Genomic DNA, 24,698 nt, shown 5'->3' on the forward strand with positions numbered 1-24,698 from the left:
ACAACTACGGTCAATTTAGAGCTACCAATTAACCTAACTGCATGTCTTTGGACTGTGGGGGAAACCAGAGCAATGGAAGGAAACCCACACAGACACGGGGAGAACATGAAAACTCCATACAGAAAGGCCCTCGCCAGCCACTGGGCTCAAACCCAGGACCTTCTTGCTGTGAGGCGACAGCGCTAACCACTACACCACCATGCCGTCCAGCACAGAACTAATTGAAGATAAAGATGCTAAAGATAAAGGAGTTGAACCTGATGTGGTTTTCTGCCATTGTAACCCTTCCTCCTCAAGGTCTGATGTGTTGTACTTTCTGAGATGCTTTTCTGCTCATCACGGTTGTAAAGAATGGTTATTTGAGGTACCATAGCTTTCCTGTCCTGTCAATACAGAATTAACACAAACCAATTTACAGTGTCTGTTATCTAGAACACTTTCAGTTGCGGGTCTACTTCAGTTTTCTTATTCAGCCCTTGGCTTTATTTTCAGAAGGTTAATAACCAGATTAGCTCTTGCTAATCTCACACTTCAAATTTGGCATAGGTTTTACACCGGATGCCCTTCCTGACGCAACCCTCCCCAGTCTATCCAGGCTTGGGACCAGCACTAAGTATGCACTGTCTTGTACAACCCCAGTGGCTGGGTATTTTACCTAACTTGCATGTCTTTGGACTATGGGGGAAACCGGAGCACCCGGAGGAAACCCACACAGACATGGGGAGAACATGCAAACTCCACACAGAAAGGTCCCGTCAGCTGTGGGGTTTGAACCTGGAACCTTTTTGCTGTGAGACAACAGTGCTAACCACTGCACCACCGCCCCTAAGAGCTAATAAGAGCTCTCTGCTGCATGAATGCTTACAGAGCTTATAGATACATGAAAGACACTGTTGTTATCAGCAGGGCCACTTGATTGCATACGGTGTTACAGCGATTTCCTGAAAAAATGCTGCTGGAAAAGCAGCGCTATTGTGAGATCAAAGACCAAACCTGCTCTGCTCTATTCAGACGTGGACCTTTCGTGAAGCAAAAAGTCATCGTCGTCATCTGGATGCATGCTAACCTCCAGGGTTCTTTCATACGTAAGCAAAGCATGAAATGACAGGAATAATAAAATGGGTCTTACTAGCAAGAAATGATGTCAAGATCACACACGTAGACAGATCTATGAAAGGTCACGTTGAGAGTTTAATAGCAATTTCTCTTCTATCTGGTACAATCAAGAAAAAGAAAAAAAAAACTAAAAATAAGTGTGCGTCACTCAGGTCAAATGATCAGACCATTTTGAGGCAGTGCTAACATTAATCTTCAGGGTGATAATGTGAAAATGTGAAATCACAGCTCTGGGATGCTGGCTGTCACAATAACATCACTGTCAGCACACTCAGCCTGTGTCTTACACAAGTCCATTACATTTTGTAAGACACTAACTCTGTGTGTGTGTGTGTGTGTGTGTGTGTGTGTGTGTGTGTGTGTGTTGGCACTTTGTGGCAAAAGACAATGCAGGAATGACTTTTGTCCCCTGGGTTGAGTTTGGTGTAAATTACATGTGTTTTAGTCTCGGGAGGGTGACCCGATCTCACCGTAAGAACAGCATACAGCATATAGACAGTCATTTTCTGTCTTCACGTGCTCCTGAGAGATGGCACACACACTCACAGAGGTGCTTCAGGTTAATAGAGATAGAACCAACATGCTGAATGTGAATGTATGCAGGTCTGTGTGCATGCGTGTGCAATAGCATTTGTGTGTATACAGTATGTGTATGTCCTGTTTGAGACAGCTGAAGCAAACTGTCCTAATTTCCCCGGTGTGTAACTCACACTGCTGTACAGAATTCTATAAAAGGATATAAGAAAAAGATGAGGGAATCTGTTCCACACTCCACCACACACAATAAGTGCACAGCGAGCCAAACTGTCATGAAGAGGTTGCTAATAACAAATGAACCTTGAAATAAATAAAGCATCTAAAATCCAAAAGAAGAGCTGCCATTGCTAAGACTCGTGTACTTCCGCACTCTGCCAGCTGTAGTTACAAATCTGTTCATATTTGCTTTTTACAGGAAGTTGCATTGTGTCCTAAACCACATCAGCAAGTCTGCATGCCATCCCTGAAGACCTGGATACACACATACACAGTATTTACACTATTTACACTGTATGGATATGTTTTTATGGAAAAGATTCACCACAACTTTTACATATTAATCATAATAAGCCCTATAGAAATTGCATTTATTATCGGTATATCCAACAAAGTGGACTTTCATGCAAATATCCTTTTCGACTCCTCACTACTAGTGCATCTCAAACAATGAGAATATCCTGAAAAAGTTAAATATTTTCCATCAGTCATTTAAGAAAGTGAAAATTCAACATATTCTCGACTTATTATGCGTAAACTAAAATGTTTCAAAGATTTTTCTGTTTTAATGTTGATAATTATGGCCTACAGTACAAAAAAAATAAATTAAAAAATCTCAAAATATGAGAGTATTTCATTTCAAGTTTCAGTAAAACAGTATAAACATTGTGTATCCCTTGGTCTAGTTCAGTACACGCAGCCACAATCATGGGGAAGACTGCTAACTTGACAGTTGTCCAGAAAACGATCATTGACACCCACCACAAGGAGGGTAAGCCACAGAAGGTCATTGCTGAAAAGGCTGGCTGGAAAAGGTGCGCAAGCAACAGGGATGAGCGCAGCCTTGAGAGGACTGTCAAGAGAAGTCGATTCAGGAACTTGGGAGAGCTTCACAAGGAGTGGACTGAGGCTGGTGTCAGTGCATCAAGAGCCACCATGCACAGATGGCTTCAGGAAAGGGGCTACAACTCTCACATTCCTAATATGAAGAAGAAGAAACCTTTATTTGTCACATGCACACTTCAAGCACAGTGAAATTCATCCTTTGCATTTAACCCATCTGAAGCAGTGAACACATGCGCACACACACCCAGAGCAGTGGGCAGCGACACTACAGTGCCCGGGGAGCAGTCAGGGGTTCGGTACCTTGCTCAAGGGCACTTCAGCCCAAGGCCGCCCCACGTTAACCTAACTGCATGTCTTTGGACTGTGGGGGAAACCGGAGCACCCGGAGGAAACCCACGCAGACACGGGGATAACATGCAAACTCCACACAGAAAGGCCCTCGCCGGCCACTGGGCTCGAACCCAGAACCTTCTTGCTGTGAGGCAACAGTCCTAACCACTACACCACCGTGCTGCCACTCCTGAACCAGAAACAACATCAGAAGTGTCTTACCTGGGCTAAGGAGAGAAATAACTGGACTGTTGCTCAGTGCTCCAAAGTCCTCTTCAGATGAAAGTAAATTTTGCATTTCATTTGGAAATCAAGCTCGTAGAGTCTGGAGGAAGAGTGGAGAGGCATAGAATCTAAGGTGTTTGAAGCCCAGTGTGAAGTTTCCACAGTCTGTGATGATTTGGGGTGCCATGTCATCTGCTGGTGTTATTCCACTGTGTTTTATCAAGTCCAAGGAGAGTTTAGAGCACTTCATGCTTCCATCTGCTGGCAAGCTTTATGGAGATGCCGATTTCCTTTTCCAGCAGGACAGAGCACCTGCCCGCAGTGCCAAAACTACTACCAAATGGTTTGCTGACCCTGACATTACTGTGCTTGATTGGCCAGCCAACTCGCCTGACCTGAACCCCTTAGAGAATCTATGAAGTATTGTCAAGAAGAAGATGAGAAACACCGACCCAAAAATACAGACTAGCTGAAGGCCGTTATCAAAGCAACCTGGGCTTCAGTGACACCTCAGCAGTGCCACGGGCTGATCGCCTCCATGCCATGCCACACTGATGCAGTAATTCATGGTAAAGGAGCCGCAACCAAGTACTGAGTCTATAAATGAACAAACTTTTCAGAAGTTGGGCATTTCTGTATTGTAAATCCTTTTTTGATTGATCTTAAGAAATATTCTAATAATCTGAGATCCTGGACTTCTGATTTTCATGAGCTATAAGCCATAATCATCAAAATTAAATTTGTCTTTTATATTTTGTGTAATGAAGAAGAGTTCAAACTGGATATAATGGAAAAAACTAGCAAACTTTTCTCTGCTCTTTTTTTTTTTTATAAATCGTAGCTCATTGGTTAAAGGAAATGCAGGAAATATTTTGTACTTGTCCCAAAAGTAGTCCATCAGCCATATTTGATGAAATAGGTTTAATTCTATTCAGTGTCCTCAACTTAAGTTCAAAGTTTACATTGGTGCTTAACACTGCTACGAAAATCTCATCTCATCTCATTATCTGTAGCCGCTTTATCCTGTTCTACAGGGTCGCAGGCAAGCTGGAGCCTATCCCAGCTGACTACGGGCGAAAGGCGGGGTACACCCTGGACAAGTCGCCAGGTCATCACAGGGCTGACACATAGACACAGACAACCATTCACACTCACGGTCAATTTAGAGCCACCAGTTAACCTAACCTGCATGTCTTTGGACTGTGGAGGAAACCGGAGCACCCAGAGGAAACCCACGCGGAGAACATGCAAACTCCGCACAGAAAGGCCCTCGCCGGTCACGGGGCTCGAACCCGGACCTTCTTGCTGTGAGGCGACAGTGCTAACCACTACATCACCGTGCCGCCTACTACGAAAATGTCTTCTTTAAATCTTTAAAGGTGCAATATGTGGGGGTTTTTTTTTATTTATTTATTACTCATACAAAAAATGTGAAAAAAATATATAGAAGATGATAAAAAAATTATGTTTTATGTTGTCGCCTCAGCACAACCGTATTACATGGCTTTAAAAAATGCTTAGAAAACTGCCTTCTGGTCCAGAATGCTACAGTAGTTTGTATTTGGATGGGCCTTGTGTGGAACTTATTATTACCTAGCATTGTTTTCTCAGTGTATTCCTGTATATGTCTGACTGTTTCTGTATGTGTATGTGTTCCTGAGCCGTGTTGTACCTCGTGTTTACTCAGAGTTGATCATTTTCTTCTCCTGACATTTATGTTCCTGTTTGTGGATCATTATGGATTTGTTTGTGAAGGCTGGGTTTATCGGGTTGTTTGACCAGGCTTCTGATTCCAGACATGAAAAATATAAGCACACAAGCTGTGTGTGTATAACTAACATTCCCTGGCATCCAAGTGTTGGCAAGAAGATTTTGGTCAAATGGTACATTCAATTTAACTCAGAAATGGAAAGTCAGATCTGTGAATGATGCCATTTTCAGCCTCAAGCTGCAAATTGGGGGGAAAAAACATGGATGCCTCCATTTTCATATTTTGTTAGCAACAGGCTAGCCAGCTAACTGTTATGAGTGATGTACCGTATATTTAACTAATTCAAGACAGCAAACCATACAGTCAGTGATATCAATTTAACAATCAAATGGTCACTTGATGTTCATACTTCTTGCATTGTCCATCCCATTCCTCCAGCTTCAGACGTTATCCACCCATTTCAATCTGTGTATTCATCAGATCCATCATCATGAGAAACTAAAGGCTAAAATACACTCACCAGCCACTTTAATAGGAACTCATTGTTGATTCGAAGGTTCCTGTTCTTGGCTGCAGGAACAGGAATGTTCCCAGTGTGTTATTCTGTTCTGCTGTTGCCTGCTGAGATGCTTTTCTGCTCACCACGGTTGTAAAGAGTAAATATATGAGTTACTATATCCTTCTTGGCAAAAAAAGCTCAAACCAATCCGTCCATTTTCTGATCTCGGACTTCTCTTATCAACAAGGCATTTGTTTTTTCCACCCACAGAACATTTTGTTTGAACATTGTGAGTACTGATTAGAGAATGGCATAAAACAGCAGGTGGATGGGTGTGTATGCCTTCATTGGCTCTCCAGAGCCAACACCCTTGATAAAGATCTCATATTTAATTCCATCAGGACGTCCATCCACCCTCCTCACGATACTCCAAGGAGAAGGTGAGTGAGCCAGTTTAGTCGCCGACGACCCGACCCTGCAGCAGGTAGTACTGGATTACCAGGAGACCAGTAGAAGATCTCCTGACCTGACACCAAAAGAAGAGCTACTTTGTTTCCTGTCATTTTGTGAGCAGCAGTGTTAATTTGATGTGACGTGCCTGACTCGGGGAATCCTGACGAGACCTTTCTGAGTAGGAATTCCAAATTGAGAGGGCATTTCATTTAGCTTTTACTAATCAGAAAAAGCTTGTTTTGAGTTTTAGTCAAACGTAGCAAAAATACAAACGCTGCTGTTACAGAGACTTCCTGTTATCCACAGCAGTCATCTACACTACACCATGATGAAGGAGTCAGTTCAAGTTAAATTATTTGCTTAAAATATGAGAAATCAGTTCAAGATACTCTGCTAGAAAAAAAAAAATCAAAGGAAGAAATAGGTAAATGTGAACTGAAAAAAAAAATTATGATGTTTGATGTTTTCTGCTGCACTTGTGGTGGTTGAATGTTTTAAGGTTCTGTGTCAGTCAGTATGGTTGGTGTCGAGTCTTAGTGTTGTTGCTGTCTTTTTATAGTGTCCTGCAGTGTCCTGGTGTCCTGTTTAGCGTGTTGTTTTGTTTTTTATTTAAATTTTTATTTCCAATTTGGCTTTAAAGAACAACCGGTCAATCAATTGGTTATCAAAACATCTTGCCAAAGGACTATAGTTGAAAATTAGCCTGCTGGCTAACACTGGCACACTGACAGAAATGTTGATTAATGTGTGCTATCCTTATAAATAAATAAATTAATTAATAAATTAATTCATTAAGGGGCGGCATGGTGGTGTAGTGGTTAGCGCTGTCGCCTCACAGCAAGAAGGTCCGGGTTCGAGCCCCCATGGCCGGCGAGGGCCTTTCTGTGTGGAGTTTGCATGTTCTCCCCGTGTCCGCGTGGGTTTCCTCCGGGTGCTCTGGTTTCCCCCACAGTCCAAAGACATGCAGGTTAGGTTAACTGGTGACTCTAAATTGACCGTAGGTGTGAATGTGAGTGTGAATGGTTGTCTGTGTCTATGTGTCAGCCCTGTGATGACCTGGCGACTTGTCCAGGGTGTACCCCGCCTTTCGCCCGTAGTCAGCTGGGATAGGCTCCAGCTTGCCTGCGACCCTGTAGAACAGGATAAAGCGGCTAGAGATAATGAGATGAGATAAATAAATTTAAAAAACGAAATTTTTTTAAAAATTTTATTTGGGGAAAAAAGCTAGCTTGAGCCTGGAAATGAGGATCATGCTTTGACGATTGATGAATGAAGTGATTTTCTTTAATTGCCGGTTTACTGGATCTTGATTGTATTATGTGATATGGAGAACACACACATTATCACACAGCCTGTTCTAGTATTGTAGTCGAGTCACTAAACCTCGAGTCCAAGTCCAGTCTTGAGTCCCCAGTGTTCAAGTCCAAGTCATTAAAGAAAATTTCAAGTCAAGTCCAAATCGAGTCCGAGTCCAAGACTCCAGCGCACCATGCGATGGTGGCTGTTTCAGCATCATTAACATTAGTTTGTTCCTGAACACGGCGTATAAACAGGTGAATGTGCTTCTCTTTATCAGGGAGTGTGAAGTATTCTGTCAGAGATGGTTGGGAGACAGATGTATGGGTAAGTGCAGAAGGTGTGTTTATGAATACAAGTGAAGACAGAAACAATCCAGAACATCAGGCAAAATTGTAAAACGGTGAAACAGGCAATAGGTCGAGCGAGGCACAAACAGGCTATCGTAGACTCGGCAGAATCAAAGACGAGAAACAGGAAATCAGGGATCAGGAAACCAAACAAGGAAATAAGGCTCGGTAATGTGTCAGCAACTCAACTCAATACTTCACAAAGTAAGTGTGTTTTCACAGTATTTATATCGGTGCGCTGATTGCGCCTTAATCCTGTGCAGGTGCGAGCCGTTTACGGCATGTGCGAGAGTCTGCTTGGGGTGCGCGCTGTCTGGAGCGCGCCCGAGAGTTTATCTGATGCACACGCCAAGGCGCGCAGGTGTGACACTCTTGTGCGAAATTAGTACAAAAATTAATGTAGATATAAATATCTTACACCAAATTATTATGGCATGTTACAAAAAATAAGGAAAAAATCAGAGTCCAAATGCAGTTAATGCACGAGTCTGAGTCATCAGTGCTCAAGTTCAAGTCAAGTCACGAGTCCTTAAAATTAGGGCACGAGTCGGACTGGAGTCTGGGTCCTGAACCCGAGTACTACAAGCCTGGTCTATTCTAGAATTCAGCCAAGATGTTATTGGAGTTGTTTCTAATAACAGTGTGATGAGTAATATCCTTGAAACGCTGGTGAAATAAACTTGAAGCCAAACCTTTCAATTTCAATTGCATCCACCCACTCTCTCTCTCTGTCTCTCTCTCCCTCTCTCTCCACTGTCCGGCACTCGGCGTCAGTCTGCCCATGCTGAGATTCACACCCAGGCGCCCTGCTGAGTCCTCGCTACCATATGGAAAGCAATCAGAGCAGAAGTTTTGGTCAGACAGACTGCAGGTCTACAGGAGTTCTCTAATCCACTTAAAATCGGAGAGGCCGCATCAGCTGAAATGTGAGCTGAACAAAAACAAAAGGCAGCGTGTCATCCGGGGCCAGTGGAGGCACTTTAGAACAGGGCCACACTGTTTCTCATTAACCTCCTGATGAGCAGTGCTGCTGAGGAAGGGCCAGGAAGAGGAGGTCACCAGAAGGAGAAGTGCCAGGGAAGAAACGGGGTATTTACCTGGTGTGAGAGCTTCATATACACACACACACACACACACACACACACACACACACACACACACACACACAGAGGAGTCTGAAGTGAAGCCATTATTACTGAGACAAAAAGGTTATTCAAGACTTCCTGAGAGTGTTAAATGAAAACTCCGCCCTGAATCATTTTTCCGTCTCAGTAAGCACACTGGAAACACTGGAAACACATTATTCCATCGTTATTCCATCACAAGTCAGGACTTGGCGTCACGACAAAGCTGTTTCCGCTCAAGCTGTATTTTTGTCTTATTAACTTCAGCAAAGGAAAAAGAGACGTCGATAAACAGGGAATGACTGTTTATAGCTGCTATAATGTCAGTAAGAACTCATTTCAGGACCTTCCTCAACATTAATCAGTGCTTATTGTTTCCATATGGCCCTTTTCCACTACCCTTTTTCAGCTCACTTCAGCTCGCTTCAGCTCACTTCAGCCCGACATGGCTCGCGTTTCGACTACCTTAGAGCAGCACGACTCAGCTCGCTTCAGCCCTGCTTAGCACCCAAAACTCGCACGGTTTTGGAGTGGGGCTGAAGCGAGCCAAACCGAGCCGAGTGGGGCTAGGGGCGTGAGCAGACACTCCCCTGTGCACTGATTGGTGAGGAGGAGTGTCCTCACACGCCCACACACGCCCCGCGAGCATGCTGGGATCTGTAAACACCGTAAACCCGGAAGAAGAAGAATTACGAATTACGAGAATTTCTGAAGCCTTATGCGCCTCGCCTCATCTATACGCTCTTGCCAGTATCTGTTGGCGTTGTCGGTGACAACAAAACGACTCCATGTTTATTGTTTACTATCCGGGTCGTGAGACTACCGCTTAAAAGATCACTGATGTCACTGTTTGCGCCGCCTAACGACATCACGTGACGTCCACCCACTTTCGCTAACTCCACCCAATGTGTCCACCCACTTCCAGCCAGCACGGTTCAGCGCGGTTGTAGTCGAAATGCAACTCCAACAGCCCCACTCAGCTCAACTCAGCCCAACTCAGCACCGCACGGCTCAGCCCGACTCAGCCGCGTTGGTAGTGGAAAAGCGGCATTAGTAACAGCCACAAAAACAGATTTAAAATAACCTTGTGTAATTGTGGACATGGTGAAGTTATTTTGTTTAACATTTACAGAAGGAGTCTCTAGTGTCAGAGGAGTCGTGTGTTTTCTCATTAACATGACAAACTGCATTTTCAGACTTACAGACTTTAGAGTTCTCTAATCACCTGATCCCTCGATACATAAAATCCTACAGATCCAAATCAAGAGCTTCAGTTAATGTTCACAATGTTCAAACATCAGAATGGGAAAAATTGCGATCTGAATTTTTGTGAGACTTTCTTTCTTTCACTGTGGCATGGGTGTTGGTAATTGAGCCAGATGGACTGAGTATTTCAGAAACTGCTGCTCTCCTGGGGTTTTCACACACAACAGTCTCTAGAGTTTACTCTCTAGAATGGTGCGCAAAACAAAAAACATCGAGTGAGTGAGTGAGTGAGTGAGCAACAGTTCTGTGGGTGGAAACAAACAAGCGCCTTGTTGATAAGAGAGCTCAGAGGAAAATGGACAGATTGGTTCGAGCTTTTTTGCCAGGAAGGATATAGTAACTCAGATAATCACTCTTTACAACCGTGTTGAGCAGAAAAGCATCTCAGCATGCAACAGCAGAACAGAAGAACACACTGGGTTCCACTCCTGCAGCCAAGAACAGGGATCTTAGAATCAACACAAGTTCCTATTAAAGTGGCCAGGGGCTATTTTTTGCTGGTATAAGAGGAATAAAACACATTGGAATGTGATGTTATTGAAAAAAATAACCGACCTCAGAGTGATAAAAGTAACTTTGCTTCTTAAAACCACAGATTTTTCCTTATGCCTTTAAGTCCATTATATTCGGTGAATTTAGGATGGAAAAAAAATATATTGATCATGACTGTAAGTACAATTAATTGTCGAGCCCTAAACCTCACATCAGTTATTTACAGTTTACCAAAGAATTAAAGAAATAAAAACAACTACAAGATCATAAACAGTGTGTTCTGAAAAACACACACACACACACACACTGAGGTTTGGAAACCATTTACTGCCAACACTTAAAAGAAGTACTCACTCTCTCGCTTTCACTCTCTCTCTCCCCTTCTGTCTCTCTCTACTTCTGTCTCTCTCTCCTTCTGTGTCTCTCTCTCTCTCTCTCTCTCTCTCTCTCTCTCCTTCTGTCTCTCTCTCCTTATCTGTCTGTCTCTCTCCTTCTCTCGCTCTCTCTCTCCTTCTGTCTGTCTCTCTCTATCTCCTTCTCTCGCTCTCTCTCTCCTTCTGTCTGTCTCTCTCTCTCTATCTCCTTCTGTCTCTCTCTCTCTCCTTGTCTGTCTGTCTCCTCTTGCTCTCTCTCTCCTTCTGTCTCTCTCTCGTTCTCTCTCTCCTTCTGTCTGTCTGTCTCTCTCTTTCTGTTGCTCTCTCAATCTCTCCTTCTGTCTCTCTCTCCTTCTGTCTGTCTGTCTCTCTCTCCTTCTGTCTCTCTCTCCTTGTCTGTCTGTCTCTCCCCTTCTCTTGCTCTCTCTCCCCTTCTGTCTCTCTCTCGTTCTCTCTCTCTCTCCTTCTGTCTGTCTCTCTCTCCTTCCGTCTCTCTCTCTCTTTTTCTGTCTCTCTCCTTCTCTCACTCTCTCTCTTCTTCTGTCTCTCTCTCCTTCTGTCTGTCTGTCTCTCTCTCCTTGTCTGTCTGTCTCCTTCTCTTGCTCTCTCTCCCCTTCTGTCTCTCTCTCTCGTTCTCTCTCTCCTTCTGTCTGTCTCTCTCTCTTTCTGTCACTCTCTCAATCTCTCCTTCTGTCTCTCTCCTTCTGTCTGTCTCTCTCTATCTCCTTCTGTCTCTCTCTCTCTTTCTGTCTCTCTCTCAATCTCTCCTTCTCTCTCTCTCCTTCTGTCTGTCTCTCTCTCTCTCTATCTCCTTCTGTCTCTCTCTCTCCTTGTCTGTCTCTCTCTCTCCGTCTCTTGCTCTCTCTCCCCTTCTGTCTCTCTCTCGTTCTCTCTCTCTCCTTCTGTCTGTCTCTCTCTCTCTCTTTCTGTTGCTCTCTCAATCTCTCCTTCTGTCTCTCTCTCCTTCTGTCTGTCTCTCTCTCCTTCTGTCTCTCTCTCTCTCTATCAATGAAAACCTGGCATGCCATGGACCGCCTGTGTGTGTGTGTGTGTGTGTGTGTGTGTGTGTGTGTGTGTGTGTGTGTGTGTGTGTGTGTGTGATTTAATTCCCACTCTCACACACACCACAACCCCTGTCTCATTGCAGATGCCAGGAAGAAGTGAAGTTCTAACACTGTGGACAGAAGAGCAGAGAGAGAGAGAGACAGAGAGAGAGAGATGTATTATTCCTCTCTGAATAACATCACTGTTCATGCTTGGAATTATTTAAAGCAGGAGGACAGTAAGAGAAAGAAGTGGAGATATATAAAGACATATGAAGATGTGGATAGAGAGAGATTCAGACGGAGCGAGGGAGCGTGATGTCGATGCTATTTTTAGACTGGAAGTCATGGAGCATGAGCAGACAGGGTAAGCCTCCTCCCCATCTCTCTTTCTCTTTCTGTGCGTGTGTGTGTGTGTGTGTGTGTGTGTGTGTGTGTGTGTGTGTGTGTGTGTGTGTGTGTGATGGGCTTTGAGTGAGCATATCTATTGGCCTTTGAACATGTACGACATCTTGCCTGTGGCCTCTTACATGCACTAAGGAGAAAGCAGTGACACAGAAACGCACCTGAATCTAAATCAGACATCACTACTGCACCCCGTCTCCAAACAAAACAATCACGCCATCCCGCATTGACTCATGTGACTCATATCATAAATAAATGAAACAGGAATATTTTTAGATGTGCCATGTTTTTTTTAAACCCCACACTGATCTAACAGACATTTCTTCACCTGATTTCCTTTTATCCTATCACACCATGTCAGTGAAATGTCCTGCTTTCTCACGTCTGAATCAGTTCAGTATAATTACATCGCCCTCAGCATCAGGCCCACGGCTCACAGAATTACTGTTTAATTGTGATTATTGAGGAGCTGAACACCGGACCTTCATATCAAGAACCTCTGAATGAACAGAACTTTGTCACGACAGTGAGTCGTTTTCACGGAGACGTTCACCTCAGCGGATCCCGATGTGTGGTCTGAAAAGTGTCCTGCTGTCGCACAGGGATAAGCGCTAAAGGGGACGACAGAATTAGCCTGCGGAGGGAACGCAAAACGATCCAGAGCTCAGTTATTATCCATACACTACCGTTCAAAAGTTTGGGGTCACCCAGACAATTATGTGTTTTCCATGAAAAGTCACACTTTTATTTACCACCATAAGTTGTAAAATGAATAGAAAATATAGTCGAGACATTTTTCTGGCCATTTTGAGCATTTAATCGACCCCACAAATGTGATGCTCCAGAAACTCAATCTGCTCAAAGGAAGGTCAGTTTTATAGCTTCTCTAAAGAGCTCAACTGTTTTCAGCTGTGCTAACATGATTGTACAAGGGTTTTCTAATCATCCATTAGCCTTCTGAGGCAATGAGCAAACACATTGTACCATTAGAACACTGGAGTGAGAGTTGCTGGAAATGGGCCTCTATATACCTATGGAGATATTGCACCAAAAACCAGACATTTGCAGCTAGAATAGTCATTTACCACATTAGCAATGTATAGAGTGGATTTCTGATTAGTTTAAAGTGATCTTCATTGAAAAGAACAGTGCTTTTCTTTCAAAAATAAGGACATTTCAAAGCGACCCCAAACTTTTGAACGGTAGTGCATCTCCACCACGTTCCCAGTCTGGATGTGAGAATGGAAACTACAACCTTCTGCACTGTATACTGTATACTACAATGTGTACATACTCACGATACACTACTTATACCACAGTGGTAAATCAGCTCTGACTGAAAACAAGGGCAGGTCACAGGTTCTATTACATTACTGTTTCTATAGTAACAACCTGGACTTGTACAGCTGGACACTCCACATTACAAACAGTTTAAAAACATGCTGTAAAGAAAACGTTGATGGAAGGAGTCTCCACTCCCAGTGATTTATAGCAGTCTGTAGAATTCCAGTTTTCTGACAGAGGAAGGACTTCAGGTCAGAGACCATCCTCACTCTCAACCTCACATCAGTTATTTATAGTTTAACAAAGAACTAAAGTAATAAAAACAACTAAATAATCAAAAACAGTGTGTTCTCAGAAACACAGACACACTGAGGTTTAGAAACCATTTACTGCCAATGCTCAAGAGAAGTACTCTCTCACTCTCTCTCGCTCACTCTCTCTCTGTCCTTCTCTCTCTCACTCTCTCTCACTCTCTGTCCTTCTCTCTCTCTCACTCTCTCTCACTCTCTGTCCTTCTCTCTCTCTCACTCTCTCTCACTCTCTGTCCTTCTCTCTCTCTCACTCTCTGTCCTTCTCTCTCTCATTCTCTCGCTGTCCTTCTCACACTTTCTCTCACTCTCTCTCGTGCTCTCTCTATCTCTCTTGCTCTCTCTCACTCTCTCTTATGCTCTCTCTGTCCTTCTCTCTCTCTCTCGCTCTCTCTCACAATCTCTCTCCTTCTCTCTCTTGCTCTCTCTCTCTCTTCTTCTCTCTCTCTCACTTTCTCTCCTTCTCTCTCTCTTGCCGTCTCTCTCTCGCTCTCGCTCTGTCCTTCTCTCACTCTCTCTCCTTCTCTCTCTCTCCTTCTCTCTCCTACTCTCTTGCTCTCTCTCACTTTTAGGTATGTCTTTACATGATAATCTGAATGTTTTATCATATAAACTTCAAAAGCTTTTAAAAACAGCTAAAAGTGGATAAAAAAGGTCAAAAAGGTCATTCATTATTAGATTTTACAGCTGAAATCGTTGGTACAGTTGAAACTGGTGTGGAATACAAGGAATAAATGATATCAGGATGTGCTGTTAGAGGAAAAGAATCAATCACATACCATTCCTCAGCTGGCTTGATTATCTGGAGCAGAGTGTAACATCACACTTATTATCTCATATTTATAAGACTGAGATAATTACTATTGCTCCATTTATCACAAAGTAAAACAGTGTGTTGAGATAATTATTGTTACCCCTTTATTGCTCACCAGATTATCTCATTACCATTAGGGCAATTATCTTATTATCTTATGACTAAGCAAAATTTGAGATAAAAATATCTGCCCATCCACCCATTATCTCCTAGTTTGACAAATTATGAGTGTAAATACAACCCACCTATTATCTCTATTATCTCATAGTTTAACAAATTATGAGATAAATTACTTCACCTTATAACCTCCTACATTCACAGACTCTTATTTACTACCAACCACAACTATCTCATAGTTGACAAGATACAAGATAACAACAAGATAATTACAGTCTATCCATTATCTCATAGTTTAAAGGTGGGGTATGAGATTTTGGAATAACGGTTCCCGCAAGCCATATTTTGAAAAGAAACATGCCCGCCCTCGCCATGCTCCCACCCCCCACCCCCGCGTCTCCACCCCTCCTCCCCCTTATAAAGCCTGAGAAAATCAGCCTTTATAATGGGTGTCTATTGCGTTACACACCAGTGGAGCAGAGTGTAGAGAGCTTGGAAAAATAGCTCAAACTTTCTCATTTAAACTGTGTTTTCAGCCCCAATTTTCACTCCACACACATAATTTTCTCAAAAGTAGTAGCCACACTTGTCCTGATTCACACAATGTGTCTACCTACACAATAGGACTTGCAGTTTTTGAATGAGAAGCCTGAAAGTGAAGAGAGGACAGGCGCTCAGCCCATAGACTGCCATTATAAACTTGGCAGAAAAGTCACTCATTTTTAACTCACTCTAGTGACCTCATTTTTTACACTACAGACAAAAAAATTACATCAGTGTTTTCAGGAGAGCCTTGTGGCACTCACTGTGAAATAATTTTGTGAATATCTCCTTCCGTTTTCGTGTAAATCACCATTGTTTGGAGGGAGCGCACTGAGAAAATCCTGCGCTCTGTGTGACACTCTGCTCACAGCGCGCAGGTTGGGGGAGGGGCTGCAGAAGGGACAGGCTGCTCGCGGGCTTCAGTCTGATTGACGTGTCAGTATCCAATCATTTTGAGGTGGTACCTCGATATGATTGGATGGCGTTTTTCCTTTATTTTACACTGTAGACTGGGTTAAAATATTTCGTTTTTGGGTCAAACCTTCTATTGTACTGCTTGCAACATGGGTGTGAGGAGCTTTTCAAGCAATATGGTAAAAAATACTCCTGAAAAAAATCTCATACTCCACCTTTAACACATTAGGCTGAAATTACACCACTTCATAATCACATAAATAATTAAACTGATAGCTACTGTCCACCATGATCTCATAGTTTAGGAGACTATAAGATAATTTCTGTCCACTAATTATGCAAATTGTTATTTTTTATCTCTAAATTTGTAGTTTATTTATTTTATATATATCCTTTTTTGTATACTTAGTACTTTTGCACTACTCCTTCACTGCCTTATCTTTTTCTCTTTATATGTTTTGCTGCTGTAACAATGTAAATTTCCCCTTGTGGGATAATAAAAGGCTATCTTATCTTATCTTATCTTACTGTTTAACAAACCACAACATGATATAATTACTATCGACTTATAATCTCATACTTTATCAGACTGTTAGTTATTATACCCAGTGTTATCTCGTACTTTAGCAGACTATGAGATAATTATTGTCGACCTACTGTACATATTATCTCATACTTTAACAGACTATGAGATCATTAGCATCACATTATAGCCTCATACATGAGCAGGCTCTAAGCTATTACCTATACCATTATCTCGTAGTTTAGCAGACCATGAGATAATTACATCACCCATAATATTTCATAAATTACCACACTATTACCACACTACCTGTACTGTATTTGAGGAGACAATGATATCTTTACAGTACTGTTTCCTGGATTAGAAGATAACTACCATCACTTTAATTATCTCAGCATGCACAGTATAAAATAATTACCATCAACCATTGTATCTCATTTGACTTTTAGATCATTGCCATGATGCATTATCTCATACGTTAGCATATTATGAGCGTATCTTCATCATTTTATCGTCCATGAGATTGTGAAATGATTACAATCCATACTACTGTCTCAAACTGGATCAGATTATGATGTAATCCTGATCCATGCTATTGTCTCATGGTTGACCAGAATGAGATATTCACCATGCTTGCGAATGGAGGTGGCAGTTTTTCCACTTAATTATCTCTTACAGCCCAGGAATTACATGAAGTCAATCAGAGCAAAGGTAAAGGATGGGAGACTTACAGGGAAGTAGAGAAGGAGCGCTCCAAATAAGATGGCTTCCAGTAGAACCAGACCTGAAGCCCTGATGCTCTAGAAGACAAAAGATGAACAGGAAACGCATGACTCATTAGAAATTCATTTATTCTATGTATTTTCCAGTGGTGTATTGAAGGCAAGTCCTTTGTAACAATGGTGCAGAAATCAAAGCATAAAAGACAGAAATGGAAGATATAACAAAGAAAATAGGAGCATGTTCTGTATACATTGCATTGAATGTAGTATGAGTGTGAGAACCTGTTGGGTTCTTTCAAGGGTCAATGATGAGCAGAGGTGGACAGTAATGAAGTACATTTACTTGAGTACTGTACTTAAGTACACTTTTTGAGTATCTGTACTTTACTTGAGTATTATTATTTTTTTGGAAACTTATGACTTTAACTTCACTACATTTCAAAGACAAATATACTTTTCACTCCACTACATTTCTATCAAGCTCCTCGTTACTCATTACTACGAAGCAGCTTTGAAAGTGGATTTTTTTTCTTTTTTCTAAAACGTGATTGGTTGTTTCGCAGGTGACCCTGAGACAGCCGATCAGTAATCACTAGGGTCACGTCACGTCCATAGACTGGATAAAATCAAGATCAATGATTTTTCAGCAGTATTATTTGAACATCAGTTGATGGCAGAATGGAAGGAGGCAGTTCTTCTGGGGAATGCACACGCACCCACGGTTCTATAGCTAGAACCCATGTTTCAGTTTTCTGAAAGGATTAAAGATTTGTTTCGTTTAAAATGTTTGCTTTGTTTGCCTAAAACGAACCACATCACGGCCTACAAAAACTCACCGTCCAACCTGAGGAAGCATACTGAGGTATGTAAACATTTTGTTCCAAGAGAAAGCTTGCAATGAAGTTGCCTGTGCTTTTAGAGCTAGCGATAACATTGCAAATATAGCTATACAGTCTGGTTAGCCAAATGACTTTCTATGGATTTGCCCACCAAGCTGCCATAGTTTTGTTCACGGCTAACATTAACGTATAGCTAGTTAGCTTGGACACTGTTAGTACGTAAAAACGGAGTTAAGCTAACATGAATAACGTTAACTTATCTGAAGTCTTTTCAGAAATATGTTTTAGCATAATCTTGCTACGCTAACCAAATATCGGCAAGTGGCCTAGTGGTTAGTGTGTCTGCCTCTCGACTGGGAGATCGCGAGTTCTACTTGCAGTCAGGTCATACCAAAGACCATCATAAAAATAGTGCCTACTAGCAAGGCATGCTGCGATACAGATGTGAGTGGGGAGTCAAACTCTTGCGGTTACCAGAGGACCAGCCCCCCCACTGTAACCCTAGCTATGTAATATAGGCGAGAGGCTGAGAGCTACAAAACTGAGATTGGCGCTGCCAAACGTGCCATGTATGGTGCAGGAAAGACTTTGACTTGCCAAATAAACAGAATGTAGAAATCTTTCTTTTCTAGTAGCATCAGCTACCCAATATGATTTTGAGTTTGAAAAGAGTTTGCTCGCATGCCAGGTGGAGCTTCACTGACTAGCTAGCTTAAGGTTAAACCACCATGATGGTGGTTCATTTTGTAAATCCAGTCGGTTGCTTCAGAGGCATTTGATTTTGTAAGCGTTGTGGCAATAATACAACGATGCATTGACAGAAAATTTACTTTTAATACTTAAGCATTTTTAAAAGCAAGTACTTCAGTACTTTAACTGAAGTAAAAATTTGACTGGACAACTTTCACTTGTCTCAGAGTAACATTTGACCAGTGGGATCTGTACTTTGACTTAAGTAATGAAGTTGGGTACTTTGTTCACCTCTGATGATGAGGCACTGAACTTGTGGTTATGAGATCATTTCATCTCTTGTAGATCCAGTGACACTATAATAAACCTGAATCACGTGTTATACTCTGTCTGGGGTACCTTCTATCACACGTCTATAAACTATCCTGGTTTTCCAACAGGTGAACGGTGAGAGCAGTAGGACTGGAACTCAACAGCACTGTCTGAATCTGGGCTACAATGCTACGAATATCTCTACCTGTAGCAACATTTGGGTTTACACTTCACCCTCCGAGGTCTAAGCCATCTTTTCCTTTTTTTTTTCCTTCGCGTGGTTTCCTTGTGTAGGAATGCTTATATAAGCTCAACCCTGGAATGTACAATCAACATATACATCTTTTTTTTTTCCAGAACACCCTTACCTGGGCTATCAGAATATGTAGGCTACAGTGATGTCACATGAACATATAAATAGTTTCATGACCAAAAATACAAAAGAAAAAATAAAAGCTGAATCTCACAGAGCTTTACTCAAATCACATAGAGAACAATAATACAAAAGGTTTTTGGTTTTTGAAAATTGTTCTCGCAAGTTTTGGCATCGGGGGAAAACGCTCGAAATTAACACAGAAAAAAAACCTATTTACATTACAGAGAAATACTTTGTTTTTGTTTGCACTGTAAAAAATGTCCGTAGAATTAAGTGAATTTATGTAAAATCATGACATAAAAAAACTGTAAATACAAAAACAATGAAGCAGTGTGTAATAACCAAATACCACTGTTAATTTAACAGTAAGAATATGTTGAATTGATCATATTTTTTGTAGAATTTACAAGTTGTTGTAGTTTAAACACAGACAAACTGTAATACTAAAACAGAATGTGATAGTTAAAATTACATCATTGCCCTGTTAAAAAAAAAAAAAAATGTCAGTAGAGGCTCTCCGGCGCATTTCGTAAAACTCTAAATCAAATAAAATATCTGTCTAGTAGATCATTGCTTGTAACCATCATTTTGGAGCCACAAAAACCAATAATCGAGAACACTCGCAATTCATTCCTAGATGCTTTTTTATAGTACAATGAATATCCGTAAAATTAACAGTTATGTATTGATTATTGTACACTGAATACCTGTAAAATTTACATTTAGTTATCATTAACTGTACATGGAATCCCAGTGAAATGTACAAGTTATTCTGTAATGTTGTTTACATTTCACTGTATTTTTAACAGGATTATTCTGGCAACCACAGCTGCCAGTATTTTTCCGTAAAAACAACGGATTTTTTTTTTACAGTGTGGCTGGTTTTTTTATTACAACAACCACGAGTTGGATAATGTGGATTATTTAGATCTATATAAAGGTGGTATAATGGTAAATTTATTTCAATTAAAGGTTGGATTTTTCTCTCTTTTTTTTCAATGTGAGATGAAGCGACTTCACCAAAAGGTGGATTTTTTTAACCCTTTTTATTAATCTTTACAAGGGGTGCCAATAATTGTGGAGGGAACTTGTATATTAGAGGATATTGCACAGTTGCGTGAAGATATGAAGTTTATTTTCAAGTGGTGAACATATTTTCAACACAAGAAGACAAACTTCATATCTTCGCTCCACACTGTAATGTTCTTTATATTATATGGACACATCCTCAAAAAAAAAAAGTACATCAAAAGAATTTTAACTTTGAACCGGTTTACCATTTTGACAACGCGCATCTAGTCAGCGGGAAAATACTAGGAGTGACATCACTGTAGTGAAATATCGGGAATTATTAGACATACAGGAAACTTTTTCGATGGAATAAAAACACGTGTTCTATTCCCTTCTAGTGGGTTTCATTCATTTGGTTTGATAGCACGTAATATTGTTAGCATATCGCTTATCCTGTGTGTATTATGTCCCTCTATTTAATGGAGAATGAGCGTTGAATATGGTTTACGATATTGCATGGTTGTCAAGACAACATGACGTCACACATCGGAGATGTAAAACTTCTGCACTCGCGAGCGACTGGGACAATTTGTAAACGAACATTGCTGCCAGGTTTGCTGCGTTAAATACGGAAAATTTTGAGAGAATTTTGAAAGAGAAAGGCACGTCAAACACCCGAAAGGAATGTGTATGTATAATAATAATAATAATAATAATAATAATAATAATAATAATAATATTGGCTGGCTTTTTTCATGGTAAATCAGATATATTGCATTCAGCTACTCGTCTTCGACTCGTTCAGTATCATGCTAGCTGAATGGAATATATCTGATAGACCACTCAACACCAGCCAATATTATTTAAATATGTCACTCAGATCCGCGATGTATTTCATATGAAAATTGCGAATTTTCCAACACGAGAAGATAAACTTCATATCTCCAAGCCAATATGTGATTTTCTTTTTATTATATCGACACATTCACAAAGAAAAAGTCCCCAAATTTGTCGAAACAACTCACTCATCGATTCCCTCACAAGTCACAGATAGAGATTTATGTCACGGTTTTGGTTCTCCGTGTCCTGGATGGAGCTCGGATGAAAAATATGAGTGGCGTATTTCCCACTAAAACACTTGTGTCCATATATAAGCAGCCTTGGGCTCAAAAGGTCATCGGTTCAATTCCCTGGAATGGCAGGAACAGCACTTTCCCCTCCTTCGGTATCATGGCTGAAGTGCCCTCGAGCAAGGCACCGAACCCCTAACTACTCCCCGGGTGCTATAGCATCGCTGCCCACTGCTCTTTGTATGTATGTGTGTGTGCGCTCATTACTCACTTGTGTGTTCACTGCTTCAGATGGGTTAAATGCAGAGGAGGAATTTGACTGTGCTTGAGTATAGATGTGACGAAAATAAAAGGCTTCTTCTTCTTATATTACTGTTATCTAATATGTATTATTGTATCCATGGAATGCTCAGAGCACTTCACAATCCTGTACAACTGCACAAAGAGGAAATCATATTCGGTTACACCTCTACAGCTGTCTATCTCAGATCGGAATGAACTTCATTAAATACATCTTCATTAAATAAAAACGCAAATGATGGCATCCACAAAACCGAGGTTCAGATCTCCTCTGATACAGCACATTTCTTCTTCACGACTCCTAATGTACGCCCCACAGGCTAATGCCATCTCTGTGAATAAGACCTTCCCCTTTATGCGAGAGCTTCCGAATAATATGATTGAGCAGAAGCGACTGGAGGGCAAGCAGTGATGCATGTGAAAAGATTTTCTTGACGCACAGCCGTGTTTCATGAGAAAATAGCACCAAAAATAACCGCTGAGCACTCGACTCCAGATTATGGTCTATTTCAGACACAGGGGAAAATAACTCTTCTTCTAACACTCAATGCAAGCACGAGTTCTGAAGGCAAAGGAGAGGACATAAGAAAGGAAAAATAAGGCTTTTCATCAGTAAGCAGTGTCAAAGACCTGCCAGGCACTCGGCACTCAAACGACTGATAGAGACCCCAACAGCACTGACTAAAGTAGAATTTTTAAAAAACAGTTCAATCTGAAAGCTGTCCTCTTCACTCAGACTTCATACCTTCACCAGATAAATGCAGCATATCTTCTCCAAAACCATCACACATCCATAGTGAATCTAAATGCTGACGTTACAGATATAATGATAGAATAGAGTTGTTAATAATAATACATCGTCTTAAAGCTAAGTAACTATTAATTTCATGTAACATGTATTAAAAGTTTAAAGGGATTCATATATTTTATTATTACATAGACACGAGTGTTTTACTGGGAAATACGCCACTCATATTTTTCATCCGAGCTCCATCCGGAACATGGAGAACCAAAACCGTGACATAAATCTCTCTATGTAACTCATGAGGAAATCGATGGATTGTTTTGATAAATTTGGTGTCTTTTTGTTTGTGAATGTGTCAATATAATAAAAAGAAAATCACATGTTGACTTGAAGATATGAAGTTTATCTTCTCGTATTGAAAAACTAACATTTTTCATACGAAATACATCACGGATCTGAGTGAGATATTTAAATAATTTGGCTGGCATCGAGTGGTATATCAGATATATTCCATTCAGCTAGTATGATACTGAACGAGTCAAAGACAAGTAGCTGAATGGAATATATCTGATAGACCACCGAAAATAAGCCAGCCAATATTATTATTATTACAACCCCGATTCCAAAAAAGTTGGGACAAAATACAAAGTGTAAATAAAAACGGAATGTAATAATTTACAAATCTCAAAAACTGATATTGTATTCACAATAGAACATAGACAACATATCAAATGTCGAAAGTGAGATATTTTGAAATTTCATGCCAAATATTGGCTCATTTGAAATTTCATGACAGCAACACATCTCAAAAAAGTTGGGACAGGGGCAATAAGAGGCTGGAAAAGTTAAAGGTACAAAAAAGGAACAGCTGGAGGAACAAATTGCAACTCATTAGGTCAATTGGCAATTGGTCATTAACATGACTGGGTATAAAAAGAGCATCTTAGGGTGGCAGCAGCTCTCAGAAGTAAAGATGGGAAGAGGATCACCAATCCCCCCAATTCTGCGCCGACAAATAGTGGAGCAATATCAGAAAGGAGTTCGACAGTGTAAAATTGCAAAGAGTTTGAACATATCATCATCTACAGTGCATAATATCATCAAAAGATTCAGAGAATCTGGAAGAATCTCTGTGCGTAAGGGTCAAGGCCGGAAAACCATACTGGGTGCCCGTGATCTTCGGGCCCTTAGACGGCACTGCATCGCATACAGGCATGCTTCTGTATTGGAAATCACAAAATGGGCTCAGGAATATTTCCAGAGAACATTATCTGTGAACACAATTCACCGTGCCATCCGCCGTTGCCAGCTAAAACTCTATGGTTCAAAGAAGAAGCCGTATCTAAACATGATCCAGAAGCGCAGACGTCTTCTCTGGGCCAAGGCTCATTTAAAATGGACTGTGGCAAAGTGGAAAACTGTTCTGTGGTCAGACGAATCAAAATTTGAAGTTTGTTATGGAAATCAGGGACGCCGTATCATTCGGACTAAAGAGGAGAAGGACGACCCAAGTTGTTGTCAGCGCTCAGTTCAGAAGCCTGCATCTCTGATGGTATGGGGTTGCATTAGTGCGTGTGGCATGGGCAGCTTAAACATCTGGAAAGACACCATCAATGCTGAAAGTTATATCCAGGTTCTAGAGCAACATATGCTCCCATCCAGACGACGTCTCTTTCAGGGAAGACCTTGCATTTTCCAACATGACAATGCCAAACCACATACTGCATCAATTACAGCATCATGGCTGCGTAGAAGAAGGGTCCGGGTACTGAACTGGCCAGCCTGCAGTCCAGATCTTTCACCCATAGAAAACATTTGGCACATCATAAAATGGAAGATACGACAAAAAAGACCTAAGACAGTTGAGCAACTAGAATCCTACATTAGACAAGAATGGGTGAACATTCCTATCCCTAAACTCGAGCAACTTGTCTCCTCAGTCCCCAGACGTTTACAGACTGTTGTAAAGAGAAAAGGGGATGTCTCACAGTGGGAAACATGGCCTTGTCACAACTTTTTTGAGATGTGTTGTTGTCATGAAATTTAAAATCACCTAATTTTTCTCTTTAAATGATACATTTTCTCAGTTTAAACATTTGATATGTCATCTATGTTCTATTCTGAATAAAATATGGAATTTTGAAACTTCCACATCATTGCATTCTGTTTTTATTTACAATTTGTACTTTGTCCCAACTTTTTTGAAATCGGGGTTGTATTATTATTATTATTATTATTATTATACATACACATTCCTTTCAGGTGTTCAACGCGTCTTTCTCTTTCAAAATTCTCTCAAAATCTTCTGTATTTAATGAAGCAAGCCTGGAGGCCATGTTTGTTTACA

The 24,698-nt window shown here is 41.1% G+C and overlaps 1 protein-coding gene across 1 annotated transcript in view; it reads right to left on the minus strand.

Annotated features, from left to right (window-relative positions):
• gpr158a (G protein-coupled receptor 158a) overlaps positions 1–24,698 on the minus strand; it is a 290,966-nt gene that overhangs the window by 116,752 nt on the left and 149,516 nt on the right. Inside the window, exon 5 of the mRNA XM_060922557.1 lies at positions 17,018–17,086. Coding sequence (XP_060778540.1) covers positions 17,018–17,086 — 69 coding nt within the window. The remainder of the gene's footprint in view (positions 1–17,017; positions 17,087–24,698) is intronic.

This window comes from Neoarius graeffei, chromosome 5 (genome assembly GCF_027579695.1).
Source record: "Neoarius graeffei isolate fNeoGra1 chromosome 5, fNeoGra1.pri, whole genome shotgun sequence".
NCBI lineage: Eukaryota > Metazoa > Chordata > Actinopteri > Siluriformes > Ariidae > Neoarius > Neoarius graeffei.